Source organism: Lacerta agilis, chromosome 1 (genome assembly GCF_009819535.1).
Source record: "Lacerta agilis isolate rLacAgi1 chromosome 1, rLacAgi1.pri, whole genome shotgun sequence".
NCBI lineage: Eukaryota > Metazoa > Chordata > Lepidosauria > Squamata > Lacertidae > Lacerta > Lacerta agilis.
Window position 1 is genome coordinate 64,106,506 of NC_046312.1, and position 16,969 is coordinate 64,123,474.

Genomic DNA, 16,969 nt, shown 5'->3' on the forward strand with positions numbered 1-16,969 from the left:
GAAGAGCACAACTTCAGGGTGAAGTCAAACAGCAGGAGACTTGCAGCACCTGCTGTGGCTGTAGAGATTGGTACAGGAGAGACATGTTTTATTCCAGGTGGGGCATATGAAGGCATCCAGTTTTGCTGCTACAGGTGCGCCATGGCGTTTCTTCTCTCTGCGCTGCTCCCAGTGGTCATTTCTCCTCTGTTCACTGCTGTGGATACACGACCTGACTGTCTGTCTCCAGGCACTGTGATCATCTGCAAGGGATTCCCTTACGCCGGGGTTAAAGTTGCCAGCCTTCATGCCACATTTGTAGACATGATTGTAATGCCATGTTGGTCTGCCAACAAGCCTAATGTCTGAATCCTGCTGCCTTCAGGTCATTGGGGATCCTGCCATCTTCTGTTTTGTGCACATGACCAAACCAGTGTAGATGTCACTAACACAGGAGTGTGAACATGCTGGGAATGTGGGCTTGGGACAGCACATCTGTCTGGCCATGTGATGTCCAAAATCTTTCTGATACAGCACAGACATTGAGGTGTCCCTCCTGGCAGGTGTAAGTTGTTCACGACTCACTTACATAAAGCATCATGCTCAACATGCAAACCTGGTCGACTTTCATCTAGGTATTGGTCATTAGCATCACATTCTCCCAAACCCATTTTGGAGAGGTGAGCCATTGCAATAGCTGCCTTGCCAATATGCTTTTGTCTGATTTCTGTCTGCTGCCTTGCCTACTAAATCCACCAGGTGGCCCCATGTTTAAAAGGGACCTCCTTTCCATAGAAGAGGAGAATGAAGAATCACCAACCCACCACAATCTTGGAATAAAATATACTGGCCACAATCCAATAAAACATTTCATGAATGTGTACAAGCAGATATGTATATAAATACCTTACTTATTTTTAAAATAGTAGCTGCTTCTACTTCCTGGGCTTTCTAACTCCCTTTTTAATTTGCAGGACTTTAAAGAACAGCTTGCAAAGTAATGCCTCTGTGGATTTACCAGCACATTTCTGTGCATTGGGGGCATCGCTATAACCCTGGTACACTTATTTATAACTACATCTCACTGAAGTATCCATATGAGAAACAAACACTGCTTAGGATTGCACCGATTACTTTATGCTTCAAATATTTCATTTCTCTCTCTCTCTCTTGATAATTTGAAGATTAATGGTAATGGTAGAAACAGGCAGCAAAAAGCCAAATGAGAACAGCCCAAGATTGAGTAAGTAAGAGAGAAACAATAACCCCGTAAGCTTCCATGCTGTTATCTGAAAAACATACTTGGCTCTTGTGTGGCCACAGCTATTAAGATTCAGGTCACATTCAGATGATCTTCTTACTGGGCATTCATCCTGATTTGTTTGAACGGAGGTTAGACAACACTAGCTATTTATTGAGCATTCATTCTTCTTTGTTTGCACGACACAGCACCAAGCAAGTATTAACCCACATTTTCCATTTCATTTTCGTATCGTTTTCCTTATTGTACACACACACACACACACACACACACACACAATCTTTGGGGAAAATGGGCTTGTAGCACAAGGCCTTCAAATCAACTTTAATTGTGCAACCTGAATTTGCCAGTATGTGATTGAAAATAGCAACAGTCTCAAAGCACCCTTAGAGCAATATTTCCATGTTGTCTTCACCTGCGGAAACCTTGCTAGTGCAGCAAAAAGGGAAAACCAGGGGTGCCAGAGGAATTGCATGCTGTGGCTTATTTTAATTCTCTCGTGTGCTGCTATGGATTGGGGTGGAGGAATGCAAAATGTACAGATTTCATTTGAATTAGGAAAAAATGAACATTGTACAAGAAGAAAATTACAGCTGCTACATTTTAACAAGTCAACTAACTGTTAGTCAGGAACATTTTAACATTACACTTTTTAAAAAATGAAACATTAGAAGGAAGTCTCACCTGATTTGTTCTAGAGATTTCGTTTTTAGAAGTCCTTCTGTGACCATGTGGTCCTGGCCAGCGTTGGATCAAAACAGCAACTTTGGCATTTGCAATAGAGTACAAAGAGCACTGGTGTCAATGAAATTTTGAAGACCAAGGAGTGACAGGCAGTGCACTTTTGAATCTTTCCTTGCACTTACTTCTTCTGTTCCATTTTTGTGCCTTCTGTATTCTTCAGCTTCAGTGAACTTTGCAAAATGAGTGTCTGATCTTTCTGAGATGCTAGATTCACCAGTTTAAGGCAGCCCAAAGTTAGAGGCAAACACAAAATATAAGAATTCCTTCCAGTAGCACCTTAGAGACCAACCAAGTTTATTATTGCTATGAGCTTTCGTGTGCATGCACACAGCATGCATACGAAAGCTCATACCAATAACAAACTTAGTTGGTCTCTAAGGTGCTACTGGAAGGAATATTTTATTTTGTTTCGACTACGGCAGACCAACATGGCTACCTACCTGTAAACAAAATATAAGCAGTATCTTTTGGCAGATTTTTCTTTCAAAGTTACATAATCCAGGTTTGCAGAACCCCTTTCCTTTCTCTTTTGGGTTCCTTGTTGTCGCTGGTGGTTTTGTTTCATGAACTCCAGCAAGGGCCAGGTAACTTCAGTACCACATAGGGTTTCCAAGTTGGGAACCTGGAAAACTGGTTTTATCTTTCATCATCCCATGTGAGTAGGTGATGTACTCAGTGTGGTTGGATAAGAACTGGTGCTGCTGAGAGGCACTGAGAGTAAAAGGGGCTTTTTAATAGTAGTAGGCAATGAACAGCTGAAGTCAACATAGAACTCCTAAAAAAATCAAATGCGTAAATAATCTCCTCCTTAGAGTTGGGGAGCAGAGGAAGAGTGGCTTTCCTAAGGTCCCCTAGCATGACTTGGGATGAGACCAAGGTACTTTTACTGATTCATTGCTGAACCTCTTACCGAATAGCTAATGCTGTACCAGCTGTGGTTAGACTTTTGTTATCATGATGGATAGGTAGGGCATGAAAAAGTATCTTACAGATTTAGTTGGATTCTGACAGAGGAGGAAGAAGATGAAAAACTGACATCTTGTCTTAGAAATTGCAATCTTAGTATGTTCCAACTGATATTTCCCACTTTTGATATATCTGATGGACTAATTAAATGTATGTTCCTGTGTTTTTTGCTTACTCTAAGCCAGGGGTCGGCAAGGTTTACCGGCCATGGGCCGGATCACTTTCACAGAGATCATCCGTGGGCCAGACTGGTACAGTACGACGCTGGAAATCGTGTCTGCACATGTCCGCGGTGCCGGAAATTGCTTCTGCGCATGTGCAGACACAATTTCCAGTGCCGCTTGGCGAATCCCCATACCGCACTGTGCTGGTTTAGTGCAGCACGTGGGTGACTCGCCAAGCAGGTGTCTCGGTTCCAGGGCAGCTCGTGGGCCAGTAAAATGGTCTTTGTGGGCCACATCCAGCCCATGGGCCGCACATTGCTGACCCCTTCTCTAAGACATGTCATCCCTCAAGAACTTCAACGTGGTGACCTCCAGAAGTTTTTGGACTCCAGTTCTCATCAGCCCCAGCCAACATGGTCAATAGCCAGAGATTATGAGAGCTGAACTCCAACAGTATCTGGAAGGCAGCACATTGTCTCCTTCTGTTCAAGACCATCCAGTGCCTTCATACCAACTGGTGGATTGAGCTATCTCTGACAGTCTCAACCAATAGCATGGCTCATTGAGGGTGGGGGATGCCAGCTCATGAACCTTGTCTCCAGATAAACTTGGTGAGGATCAGAGGTGACTTACTATTATTAATAGGGCTGCCGTACGTCCTGATTATCAGGATTTTTGTTTAAAAAAGCTCAACTACTTTCGGGGTGTCCTGGTTTTTACTTTTTGAAATATGGTAATCCTAGTATTGTGGGAAAATATGTTATCTGCTGTGTCTGCACATTTTATACACACATTGCTTCTGTCTCTCAAACAGGGCAAGCATCGTACAAAAACGAATTATTTATTTTCAAGATGAGGGATCGCTTACCAAGAGGCTGTGTGAACAAGGTATGAGACACATTCATTTGCTTCTCATTTGCTGATTTGATCTTCCAGAGTAACTAATCAAAAACACAAGTCTGGCATATGTTGGCTACCTCTATCTGTTGGTTAGGGTGGGCACAGGTTAGTTGAAATTAAGCTGCTTTAAGTCCTATTGATTTGGAGACTCTCTTTTTGTAATCAGCAAGTAGGCCTCACTTCTCACCTGTGTAGGTTTGGTCTTCCTGGCTATTCATGTGAAAGGTTTACTGAATGCTCACTGAGACAATTTCAAGGTTGTAAACCTAGTCACACTTCCAAATCGTTCATCCACACAATTCAGAACTGAACAGCAAAGACATCCATGCCCACACAAACAAGCACTGTGCTTCACTCAGTCAGTGGGTGCAAATATGTTGGGTTCAAGGTCTGTTAGGCTTAGAACAAAATTCATTTCTAGGATGCCAGCAAAGGAAAACAGGCTAACTTAACAAGACCAGAAGATGGCCCTGAGGCTGAAATTAATTTATAAAGAAAAATGGGACCTGCTTCGGAGTAAACATAATTAAGTTTCGGCTTGAGCAGGCTGATCCTACACGAGTGCCAATGTGGTGCTGGAATAATGTAGTCACATGCATCTCAGCAGAAAAGCAGAGAGCAAAACAAATACCAGTAGAAGTTAGAAATAACATAGAAAAATAAAATAACAGAAACCCCCATCGCACTTGCTGTCACCACCAATCAGTAGCATCATGCATAGACATTATCCCCACATTATCCATGCATGGAAGCCAGCAACATATGACAACCACAGCGATACCATGATAAATGTCCCTAAATGTATTCCTTCTCATACACCGTGGGGCCTTTTGAGCTGATTTTCCACTTTTGCACCTGTCCAGCCAACATTGTTGGCAAGGCCTGAAAGCCATTTGCACCAAATGAAATTGTGTAAAGAAAAGAAAAATATACCAGTAAGTGGTCAAAATACAGGCTGCAATTTTCCATCTAATTATGACATAAATAGCCTGAAGACTGGGCATTCCTGAACTGTTCATCTGCTTATTTTACATGTAGGGAGCTGCTTGATAGTCACATAATACATGCTGCATGCCAGGAAACGGACCAGGCTTTAGCTGCTTCTGGCACCGGCCACCAAGCTGCCGAAGCTTAAGCAGTTTTAAAGGGGCTGTGTAGCCCGACTTTGATCTATGTAGATCCTAAGCATATTCTTGGAAGGAAGACCTGTTGCATTCAGGGTAACCTGCAAATTCAGCGAGCTTAGGATCATTGGCGAATTCACACCAACAGCTTCAACAGAACCCTATCCAACTGCCTCTGGGTACAAGTATCAATTGCAGAATTGTATTATATGGGCTAGTGTCCCACACTAATTTCCAAGATCACACATGAACTCCATGGAGCTGCTACGGTCTCAGACGTTACACAGGAAGCACATGCACGGAATTCCCATTAATGTAATGCCCGTCACCATGTCATCTTTATACACAGGGGTGTATGTGAACCAGTTCAAAGTGGTGCCTGGTGGTATTATCATGCCGGCAATCACCACCTTCTGACATCTATATGTTTGGTGTGCTGTATGTACGGTCGCCATGCAGAATTTCTAAGAAAAGTGTACAGGGGGATATTGGCAGGAAATCTTCCCTTCTTGTCCAAGGATGTACTTTAACAGAAAGTAATGATTTCATCAAACCCTCTTTCATGATGTTTTCAGCTGAGAAGACACCGTGCTTAGAAGTGCTGCAAAATGCTGATCCTTTTGGAGCATAACTTTTTTTAAAAATTACATCCTAGTTGCATAAATTTTATGCAGAAGTCTTCCAGAGAATGATTCCCAGACCTCCTTGGAAAGGAATGGTAATTTCTTGGTGCAGCATTGCAAAGATAACGGCTAGAAGATGATCTTACTCCTGCCCCTTTCATCCCGCCAATTTGGAAGCACCACCACATTTAAGAGAATGCCAAGAGGGCCTGGCCTTCATCTTTTTCCCTAGGACCAAGGATTAGGATAATCTGGCCTTGACTTTGATAGGCTTTTTAAAATTCAAAACAATATACGCTGAAGTATGTGCTGTAAGATGCTTAATTGAATTTTATAAATATGGCATATTTGACACTGGCCAGGCTTTTCACTTTTTTAGTCCATTTAGAAATGCAGATTGCATTCAATTTCAAACAGCTCTTTATGCTGTGAATGGTGAATGCGTTCAATGAAGTCACTGGAGCAGGTTACGTAAATGAAATTGAGACATCTGTTTCGTGTTCTTGAATACAGAAAAATCGAAAAGAGCGTTAAAAGCAAAAAGGGCATGTCAAGAATTTAAAGTACATTCCGGTTGTTTCTGGAATAGAGAAGCTGTTTGCATTTAAACAGGTTGCAGTACTCCTCTTTTACAGCAGTGTTATTAAATATTAGTATATACGCCAAGGCATTTGTTCTATCATTCATTTGTAATACAAGAAAAAGTTGGCAAGTCAATGGGGGTGTTCACACATTACGTTCAGCAGCTGTACCATCTGTACACCTGTGTACAGAGTCTGCACAAATGAACAGGTGTACATTCTTTCACACTTGTATGTCTTTAGAGACAGCTTTTACTTGAGTTAATTGGAACACGTGAACAAACATTCACAGGTTCCAATGAGGGTGCAATGTAACTATTTGATTCAAACAAACGGAAATTATAGCTTCTGTATGTGTTTGGAAATAGTGTGTGAATATTGCACTATCAAGGTACATGATTTTGTATTCCTAGAAATTATGAAATTATGAAAAAACCAAGAAGGCATTATTCAGCAAATGTGACTTTAACTGAAGCTCAAGGTACAGTGCTAACTTTAAGTGCAAAATTCTGGATCTAAAATTCCCAGCCCATTTGCATCTTGTGTTTTGATTTATTTGTAATTTTAATAAAACATATTCAAATGTTGCACCTTCAGAATCTTCCATACAGTAAAATAATCGCCTCTCTTGCTTCCTTTTAGATTCAGCCATGAATGGTGTCACCGATAAACCAATCTTAGACTGTTGTGCCTGTGGAACTGCTAAATATAGGCTTACCTTTTATGGTAACTGGTCGGAGAAGTCGCATCCAAAAGATTACCCACGTGAGTGTGTTGTGTTGTGTTGTGTTGTATTGTATTGTATTGTATTATTTTTCTTACTGTACACCAACCTTCCCCAACCCTCCAAGTATTTTGAGTTGCAACTTTCATCAGCCCCAGCCAAATGGCCAATGGTGAAGCATGATGATATTAGTAGTCAAAAACATATAGAAAGTAACAGGTGGGGGAGGTTTTTGTGGGCCATCCCCTGCTGTCTCTTAGAGGGCTTTCTTTACGTTCAGATATTGCACATGCACAGAGGGCCAGTCTGCAGCGAACATCCCATCCAACATACTAGATTCTTCAACTTTTTCAGTAGATACTGGATCATGATATTTTAGCCATCCTCATCAGTAGTGAAAGTTGTTGTTGGCATCTGTCTGTCTCAAGAGACAATGAAATGCACCTCTGGGGTTGAAGTCAAACCACTGGATTTAGCAGCACTGAAGTGACCTTCCCAAGGCGCAAGCCTAGCCAGTGTGTATGGAGGTCCTGGGCTGTCCAGACGACAAGACCCCCCTTTTGGCCTTGCTGACGTGGTCCAAAGGAAAGCAGAGCAATACATTTGGCACCAGCTTGGCTGCAGCAGTTGCTGGAAGGAGGCAGACAAGGTGCCACCCAAGCATCTTAAAGACTCCAGATTTGTGAAGGGTTTACTCCTTAGGCTTTGCTTCTCTTCAAGGCAGCAGAGGTTTAGGATCAGAGTTTTCCTTCTCCTCGATGGGCTACTTTCCCAGGTTGACGGGCCCCATGTGCCCCACACTTCTCTCAATACCACATGCAGTGGCTGCCTTATTGATCATTGGACCCACTCTTGGTCTTGTCTGTTCAATCCTCCTGAGTGTGGTTTTGCATGCAGGGGAAAGACAAGTCTCTATTTCACCGGTTTGAGACCCATCGGCTACCCTCCCCTCAACTAGCTGGGCAGTCAAAGCCATTTCCCAGAGTGTGGCCATTGTGGCAGGCTGATAGTTGAGAGCGGGGCGCAAGGTGGGGACTAAAGATAGACAAACTAACCCAGAAGGAACATGACATGTCCCCAACCAGTGGTGCTACATATCCCCTAACACCCCATAGGGCAACCCCATAGGAAAAACAGTAAGATTAAATATAGACTCAAACCATGTTGCAAAAAGTTTTGAATTCCTGAATCAGTGCACAAAGTGGATCAAACCCTGATTTGCAGTGATCCAAAATCACCTGGACCTTTGAAGCACCTCTGGATCTCAGCACTGTTCTTTTCAATGCTCATAAATTTCCCACAGATACATTTAACATACACCTGATTCCTGATATTTGGAGAAAAATGGTCAGGTAGTGTTTGCAGTAGGTGGTGGCAGTGGTGGGCAGAGCTGAACTGCTGTTGTGGCTTCCCAGTGATGTGTGTTGCTGCTGGTTACAAGAGGGTGAGGGATAAGGCAGAAGGGAGCTTGGTGTGGTGAGATACAACATCATGGACATTGAATTGGCTCTGCTGCTGCACCCACACTGCACCCAGCTCCCCACTGCCTTGCCCCTCCCTCTCTTGGTAACTGGCAGTGATGTGTGGCATAGGGGAGCCAGGTCAGCAATGCAGCCCTGTTGCCCTCCCCCCTCTGGTTGCTTCTGGCTGTTGCCTGCAGTTCTCTATCTTGGAGTCCCCAGATGCACAGCTGAGTTCTTGGATCCAGGTGAAACCCAGAGCATATCTGAACAAATGCATGTAGATACCAGATTCCTTCCATTTTATAGTTCTTTGCTCAATATATTTGGACTTTCCTTTCAGATCTCACGTTTGATCTTTAAATATTGGCTTCACATCGATGACAATGAAGCCAAGCAAATGACCTGGAAGTTTGAGTCACATTTATTTTCTCTTTAATAAAGATCACACAATGGCCAACATATTACCAAAGTTTAAGGGCTTTGTGTATAATTTTATTTTCTAATATTGCCGTGTCCCTGTGCAGCTAGCTGGCATTGATGCAGCCAGAACTTTGTCAACATATCAATTGTTATTTGATATAGTCTACACTCTACATAGATTTTTGTCTCAACTTTATTAAGTTGAATGCTGCCTAGTTCAGATATAGAACTGTGCACGTTAATAAAGGAGTTTATATTGACATATTAAAATTTGTGGCTTGAATTTGTGGCTGTGAAGCTGAGATTGTGGAACAAATTAAAACGGTTGGCAAGTTTCACAGCTGAGATTCTATAGGATTGTAGACGTAGAAGACATCTGAGACATGGCATTTATCAAGTTTATGGGTCTTTTGGCCTTTGTCAAAGAATTGTATACGTAGATGAAGTTATTTTGCTACTTCATTGGCACTGAGTTCCTTGCTTTGTTTACTCGGTTCTAAGGATAATGAATAAATATGAGTTGTTCTTAAGCATAAAACAGACTAGGCTAGTGTTACAATTGATATTTCAATCTGGCCACCTAACAATCCCTTGGGTAGTGGGTTAAAAGAATGACAGTGAAGTAAAATGCTTGTAATGATGTAATGCATTAAAAATTAAGCAGCTATTAAGCAGCTATTAAAATTGCTTGATGTGAGGACATGTGGTATGCAAGTAGTATTTTTGTTTAATTATGCTTGCCAAGCTACATATTCAAATGAGCATCTCGGACTCTGATCACGTCTTAGTTTCTGGCAGTGCCATTTTTCTTGAAAAAGAACTCACCACGAACACCTTCCCTATTCTCTTAGAACAGCAATGGTGCCCACCTGTGGTGCTGGAACTGAGTTCTGGTGAGTTCCAGCTTGAAAAAAAAGCCCTGATTTCTAGAGAGAAATATATACCAATGAGACTCCACCAACACTTATCCAACGTAGCTGAAAGAAAGTAAATCACCCACATTTTCTTCTTCCTGCAGCCAGCCAATTTGAAAAGTAATTTTCAGTCAGGTGGTCCAGAAGATACAACAAGGTACAAGGTACATCACATTGTGTGTGTGTGCTTTTTAAATTTAGTGAGATATATAGGAAGGCATAGATGAACTGATTGTGAGGCACCGAGAGCTTGAGGGTTGTCATGTCCCAGGAATCAGACTTGATTTGGGGGTGATGGAGGGTACTGGCCCTAGGGGACAATGTCAGCACCCCTGGGTGCCAGAGCCAACAATTTTGGCAAAGGGCGTACATGGGCCCAAGCTTCAAACTGAACTTAAAAAAAAAATTAAGTAGATGTCGTAAATGAAACTTACTTCTAAGTATGGGTACTCATGATCACAACTCAACACCTTGGTCGAAAGGAATTCAATTCAATTGACATGGCCAGAGCTAATGAACTTAGATGTGCGCTTAAATCATAGAATCATAGAATCCTAGAGTTGGAAGAGACCACAAGGGCCATCCAGTCCAACCCCCTGCCAAGCAGGAAACACCATCAAAGCATTCCTGACAGATGGCTGTCAAGCCTCTGCTTAAAGACCTCCAAAGAAGGAGACTCCACCACACTCCTTGGTAGCAAATTCCACTGCCGAACAGCTCTCACTGTCAGGAAGTTCTTCCTAATGTTTAGGTCAGTGATGGCGAACCCGTGGCACGCGTGCCACAGCTGGCACGCAGAGCTCTCTCTGCTGGCACGCCAGGGGCGGGGAAATGGCGCCGCCGCACTGCTCTGCTCATGCGTCCTGCCAGCGCAGGCGCAGCAGCAGACAGCAGCAATTTCCCTCCTTGGCGCCTGTCCCAGTGGTGTTTGGCTGCTGCTGCTGCTGGGGAGGATTCGACGCGAGGCGACGAGGTAACAGCAGCGGGGGCTGGGCCAGGGGCGGCGGGTGAGGGGGAAGCCCTCCTTTTGAGCGCTGCGAGGGGGGGGAGCCGCACGGCCCCTCCGGCAAAGCCATCCCTAAGTAAAACGGCAGTGCTATGCATGTTCGGGTGGAAGGAAGGATAGAAGGAGGCAAATGTGGAGCTCTTTACTCAAACATGTGCACACAGGGTTGGTGCATTGGAGGAGTAGGCGGCCACCTCCGCTTCCATCCGAGCGGTGTTTGGGATGGCGCGAAGAAAAGTCTCGCTAAGACCCAAACCGCCAAGGGGCGCGCGTCCCCGCGCAGGGGTAGGCGGAGCTGTGCAGGAGCTGAGCGGCGTTTGCTTCCCGCCTCGCACTGCCGCGTGGGCTTTTCTTCCCAACCGCCTTCACAGTCCGGGAGGCGCCGTTGCTGTGGTGGTGGCTCTTGCACGTCTTTAGCTACCTACTCCGACTGCCCGAGCGCTCTCCGGTAAGGAGGAAGTCAAACTTCTCGAAGAAAGGGCAGGAGCTGCATTTGGGAAGGTTTGGGATGCAACCGCTATGGTTCCTCCCTTTGCCCAGTTTTTGCAAAACAAAAACAAAACCCCCACACATAAATAATAATAAAAAAACAACAGGTACTACCGGCGGGCGCTACAGATCAGCTGTTCGCCGGATTCTATAACAACAAAAGGCTCTGCGGGGAGCGCAGACTGGCCGGTGTAACAGGGCTCGGGGCGCCCGCAGGAACAGCCTCCCCGCCATCTACCTCACTCCGCCGCCATGGGCGTACCGAGGGGGGGCAGCTGCCCCCCCTAGAAGCCAGCTGCCCCCCCCAGCAAAAATGATTGGCGTCATGCTGAGGAAGAAGCGGGGCGGGAGAGAGGAGCGGAGAAGAAGTGGAGGCGGAGGAGGTTGCTGTCCCCGCCGCCCAAGTTCCTCCCTTTGCCCCCCCCTTGCCCAAGGCAGCTCCTGTCCCAGAGGCGAAGGAGAAGCGCCTGTCGCGCGCTCACAGCAGCGGGCTGCAGTGGAGACGCCGCTGCTCACTGTGCTGCTGCCTGTCAGGCTTCGCTCTTCCCTCTCGCGCCTCCCTGCCTCCCTCCCTCCATCCGCACCCGGCCGTCTCTCTCTCTCTCTGTTGCCCCTCCCTCGGGCACCTTCGCCCCTTCTCGCCCTTTTTCTCTCCCCTCGCTCCTCATATTCCCTTCCTTTTGCGCTGCTGGTCTCCTTCAGCCTCCTCCTGATTCTCGTTCGCTTTCTGTCCCTTTCCCTTCCTCCTTTCCTGCTCCTCTTTGCGTCCTTTCCATTTCTTCCACTCCAGCCCCAGATATATTTCCTTCAGCCTTCTCCACTCCACTTTTTTCTTTTCTTTTCTCCCCTCCGCATTGCATATTCTCCTGATGGGATGTGGGTTTGCATTGTAAAAACATCTCTTCTTGCTGGGGGCAAAAGGGATATTTATGAAGGACACAGCAGGCATGGAGAGGCAATTTAACCATTTCCTCCCATGCTGCAGCCCTAAGGACTGTTGCTCTTCTGAGGTCAATTCCTAATTTGCTTTGGAGAGAGCCTCCCGTGTTAACATTTGGATTTCCTACCAATGCAAATAGCAATTTCAAAGGACCACAACAGGTGTGGAAAGGGTTGAACTCTCCATCTGCTGTGGCCCTGATTATTATCAACTGCCCCAATTGATGCTATTTGCATTTAAAACAATAACAGCAAGCCAGCACACTGGATGCAAAGACACATTTAACATCACATCTTGCTTGCCCCTAGAAATGCTTGTAAGGAAAAAGAAAAAGAAAACCTTTTGGAGCAGCACTATAATCTCTATCTGTTACTGCTATTCAGAGACTGTGCATAAGATGAGTTATTTCCACTATGCTAACACATATATCTGCCTGACCAGCAGCTTAATTTTAGCACATATTCTGTTAAAGTGATCCATTTATTTATTTGATATAAAAATTCTGTCAATGTTCTAACTAAAAACCTCGATATTCAGGTTTAATTGCAGTGTTGGCACTTTGAAATAAAAAAGTTGGTTTTCCGCTGCAGTTTGGGCACTCGGGCTCAAAAAGGTTCGCCATCACTGGTTTAGGTGGAATCTTCTTTCTTGTAGTTTGAATCCATTGCCCTTTCACCCTCCTCTATATGACATCCTTTTTATATATTTGAACATGGCTATCATATCACCCCTTAACCTTCTCTGTAAGAGGGGGCAGCCCAGAGTTCTCCAGCTAGCCTAGATATCACTATCTCACAGCCCACCCTATCCTATAGGATGCTGTGTGGACAGATTGCATAGAATTATATGTCATTTTGTACACTTCGATGCTCTATTGACATGTTAGACCAGTGATGGTGAACCTTTTTGAGCCCGAGTGCCCAAACTGCAGTGGAAAACCAACTTTTTTATTTCAAAGTGCCAACACTGCAATTAAATGGCCTTAAGTTCACTTATTTCACTGGGATTGCTCTGAGGAAATAATATACATACCAGTACAACCCTTCATTTGTTCTTTGAATCTTTCTCAACCTATTATTCATAGCCAGATCGATAGAAGGTTATGGGCAGCAGGTTCAAAGAGTTATTTTATTTTGGGTACACTGAATAAAATTTCGCCCACGACTGTGCTGGTGTGTGTAAATACATAAGCAATCAATCCGCGGAATGTGATACAGGCAAAGCTGCCTTGATGCATGTAATTTACCTTTAAGGAAGTAGAGGGGGGGGGAGGAAGGGAAGAGAAGAGAGAGAAAGACTTTTGAGAGTTAGTTCTCCCTGCATGAACTCCGGTGTTATTCGCTGCCCTCCTCTCCGCATCTGCATACAACTTTGCAGAGGGAGGAGACAGACCGTTCCCAGAAAACGGAACGCAGGAAAGGGCCAGTGGGTTTTTTATTTATTATGTGTGGGGGTTTTGTTTTTGTTTTGCAAAAACTGGGCAAAGGGAGGAACCATAGCGGTTGCATCCCAAACCTTCCCAAATGCAGCTCCTGCCCTTTCTTCGAGGTTTGACTTCCTCCTTACCGGAGAGCGCTCGGGCAGTCGGAGGAGGTAGCTAAAGACATGTGAGAGCGGCCACCACAGCAACGGCGCCTCCCGGACTGTGAAGGCGGTTGGGAAGAAAAGCCCACCCGGCAGTGCGAGGTGGGAAGCAAACGCCGCTCAGCTCCTGCACAGCTCCGCCTACCCCTGCGCGGGGGCGCGCGCCCCTTGGCGGCTTGGGTCTTAGCGAGACTTTTCTTCGCGCCATCCCAAACACCGCTCGGATGGAAGGGGAGGTGGCCGCCTACTCCTCCAATGCACCAACCCTGTGTGCACATGTTTAAGTAAAGAGCTCCACATTTGCCTCCTTCCATCCTTCCTTCCACCCGAACATACATAGCACTGCCGTTTTACTTAGGGATGGCATCGCCGGCGGGGCCGCGCGGCTCCCCCCACCCCCGCTCGCAGCGCTCAAAAGGAGGGCTTCCCCCTCACCCGCCGCCCCTGGCCCAGCCCGCCGCTGCTGTTACCTCGCCGTCGTCGTTGCCTCGCGTCGAATCCTCCGCAGCAGCAGCAGCCAAACACCACAGGCGCCAAGGAGGGAAATTGCTGCTGTCCGCTGCTGCGCCTGCGCTGGCAGGACGCATGAGCAGAGCAGCGCGGCGGCGCCATTTCCCCGCCCCTGGCGTGCCAGCAGAGAGAGCTCTGCGTGCCAGCTGTGGCACGCGTGCCACGGGTTCGCCATCACTGTGTTAGACAATAATTGAAATCAATGTGGCTTACTGTGAAATAAGCATGTGTATAAGCTGGCTGAAAGTCAGCCGAGAGCCTGGCTTTCTGATGGTACAAACATCTGGAATCCTGTGGAGAACAAGGAATAGTTTTTTGGATTCATTTATGGGGAACATGGGTTCCCAAGTATTACCAGCCAGGATGTCCCATTATCATCTGGAATCCTCCCCTTTTGAAAATTGAGTGGTATACAAGCGGCCTACCTCACAGGATAAACAAGCTATCCATTTCCTAGCACTTTGTACACTTAAGAGCAGTCCAGTGATAAATAAGAATGTAGTGATCACGATAATTTTTGCTCAGCTGTCAGGTAATAAGTTAAGGATTAAATATTGTTAAGCTTTATGATAGTGATATAAAACACACCAGAAAGAGCATTCGTTCTTCTTTACTTGCCTGCATTCCTATGCGGCCTCACCTCATAAATATGAACATTTTAAAGTCCTGGTACTTTAGCAGCAAGAATTATTCTCTTTGCTTTATTGTCATCCAGAAATGTGATATTAGCAGCTGATTTTGACACTAATGGAGACAGCACTAACCCCTGCAGAACAACCAACAGCAAATTGTAACTATAAATTCCTGGGAGGCCAGAAAGCTTTTCCACCCACCTACATACCCGGGATTTTAAAAATGAAAAGTACCTGTCAAAATTGCTGTTTATTACGCAGAGGCTCTGAAACTATTAAATGAAACAAAACCTTATTCAATCTGGACTGTGGAGAACTGTAGAGTGTTTGCCATTATGATACGGCAGAAATGTCCATAAATATGTTCCTTGCTGGACAGTTCCTATAAATCTATTAAATTTTAGAATTGTTTATCAAGTTATATTTCACTTGTTATGTTAATTTTAGAGGATTTCTCATACTGAGCATCTGGTAGAACTGTTGGTTAAAAATACTTAATGCTGTCATTTATTAATTTCCAGTCACTCCTTGAAAAGATGGAAGTTGTTAAATCCTTACCATGTAGTTCTGGAGTTTCTAAGGAACAATCTTTTATGCCTATTGAAAATAAGCTTTGACTAAAAGTGCTGGCTTTATTAGATTTCTATGGAAATAAAAAGCTTTAAAGAGAGCTCAGCTTTCCCTTTGCCCTGAGAGCATTAATATTACTAGCTTATAAATAAGATACCAGCACTTAAGCTTGCTGATGATGTCTCCCTCTGAGTTACTTGCAAACTTTTATTTACTAGTTTGTCATCCAAAGTGCACTTTAATCCAGATCTAATTTTTTAAGGTCTGTTCTTGGCAGTATCCAAAACACACTTCTAAACCAAACGCCTGAAAACACTTGAGACTTGAAATAACAAAACACAGCTTTGAGTGCAGCTGAATCATTTATTAGAAGGCATAGATGGCAGCCTGGGGGTGTAGCTTCAGCTCTGGAAAATCTTCCTAATACTGTAGTGTGTTTTGTTTCAGTTGCATTGGTGTTTAGCGGCAAAGCGTTTTAGTACACTATATAAGATTAATATACACTATAAGCTTTAATATACTATATACTGGTCTGGAAATAAGGACTCATGCACACTTCCACGTCCCACCACTTTCCCCTGGGGAAACCCCCTTTTTATCTGCTGTTTACTGCCGAATCATAACAAACATCAACCCGTTTTTCTGCAGATGGATATTTGTTCTGATTCAACTGTAAACAAATGAAAAACAGCTCAGCCCAGTGTTTGCTGGGCATGGGGCAAGTGGAAGTTTGGGAGAGCCCCAAGTCTGATTACATCAATGGGATGTAATAACAAGCAGAAAACAAAGGATTGTGTCTGACTCCTAAGTGTATTTGGTAGAGAGTAGAATCTATTGAACTCAATGGTATTCACTCCAAATGGGTAAACATGCCGTATTCCGTCTGTGTCCGGGAAATTCCAGATGTATGGCAGCCCTAGACTCTTAAGAGAGATTCAAACTAGGCTTTTGTTACTGTTTCTTTATTTCTGTGAGGGAATATTTTGGTTGCTGCATACCTTTTAAAATGCAAATAACATAGTTGGTGTAGAATATTAGTAAAGAGCATGAGTTATGAGCTTGACAGTCATTGCCTTGCATTGATCATATGTGCTCCCAGACAGTGTGAAAAATGGTTGTATTTCAAATATTTCCCCCTTACGTAATATTGCAGTGAAGATATTGGCCTATTTCAGTTGCCTACTGAATGAGCTTCAGTCCAAAGAACTGAGCTGCAAACAGTACAGGTGCATTGAAATGCTACGCCAGTCCTGAATTCATAAAATTTGGTTATTATGTGTGAAACCTGATCTTAAACCGAATACGGCAGTCACAAACAGTGTCGGGGTGGAAATCGCTTTAATTTCATTAAAAACAGCTAAGAAACTAAAAAAAG

The 16,969-nt window shown here is 44.4% G+C and overlaps 1 protein-coding gene across 1 annotated transcript in view; it reads left to right on the forward strand.

Moving 5' to 3' along the window:
• Positions 1 to 16,969, forward strand: part of SPON1 (spondin 1) — a 271,260-nt gene that overhangs the window by 84,030 nt on the left and 170,261 nt on the right. The window contains exons 4-5 of the mRNA XM_033151839.1: positions 3,929 to 4,002; positions 6,985 to 7,107. Coding sequence (XP_033007730.1) covers positions 3,929 to 4,002; positions 6,985 to 7,107 — 197 coding nt within the window. The remainder of the gene's footprint in view (positions 1 to 3,928; positions 4,003 to 6,984; positions 7,108 to 16,969) is intronic.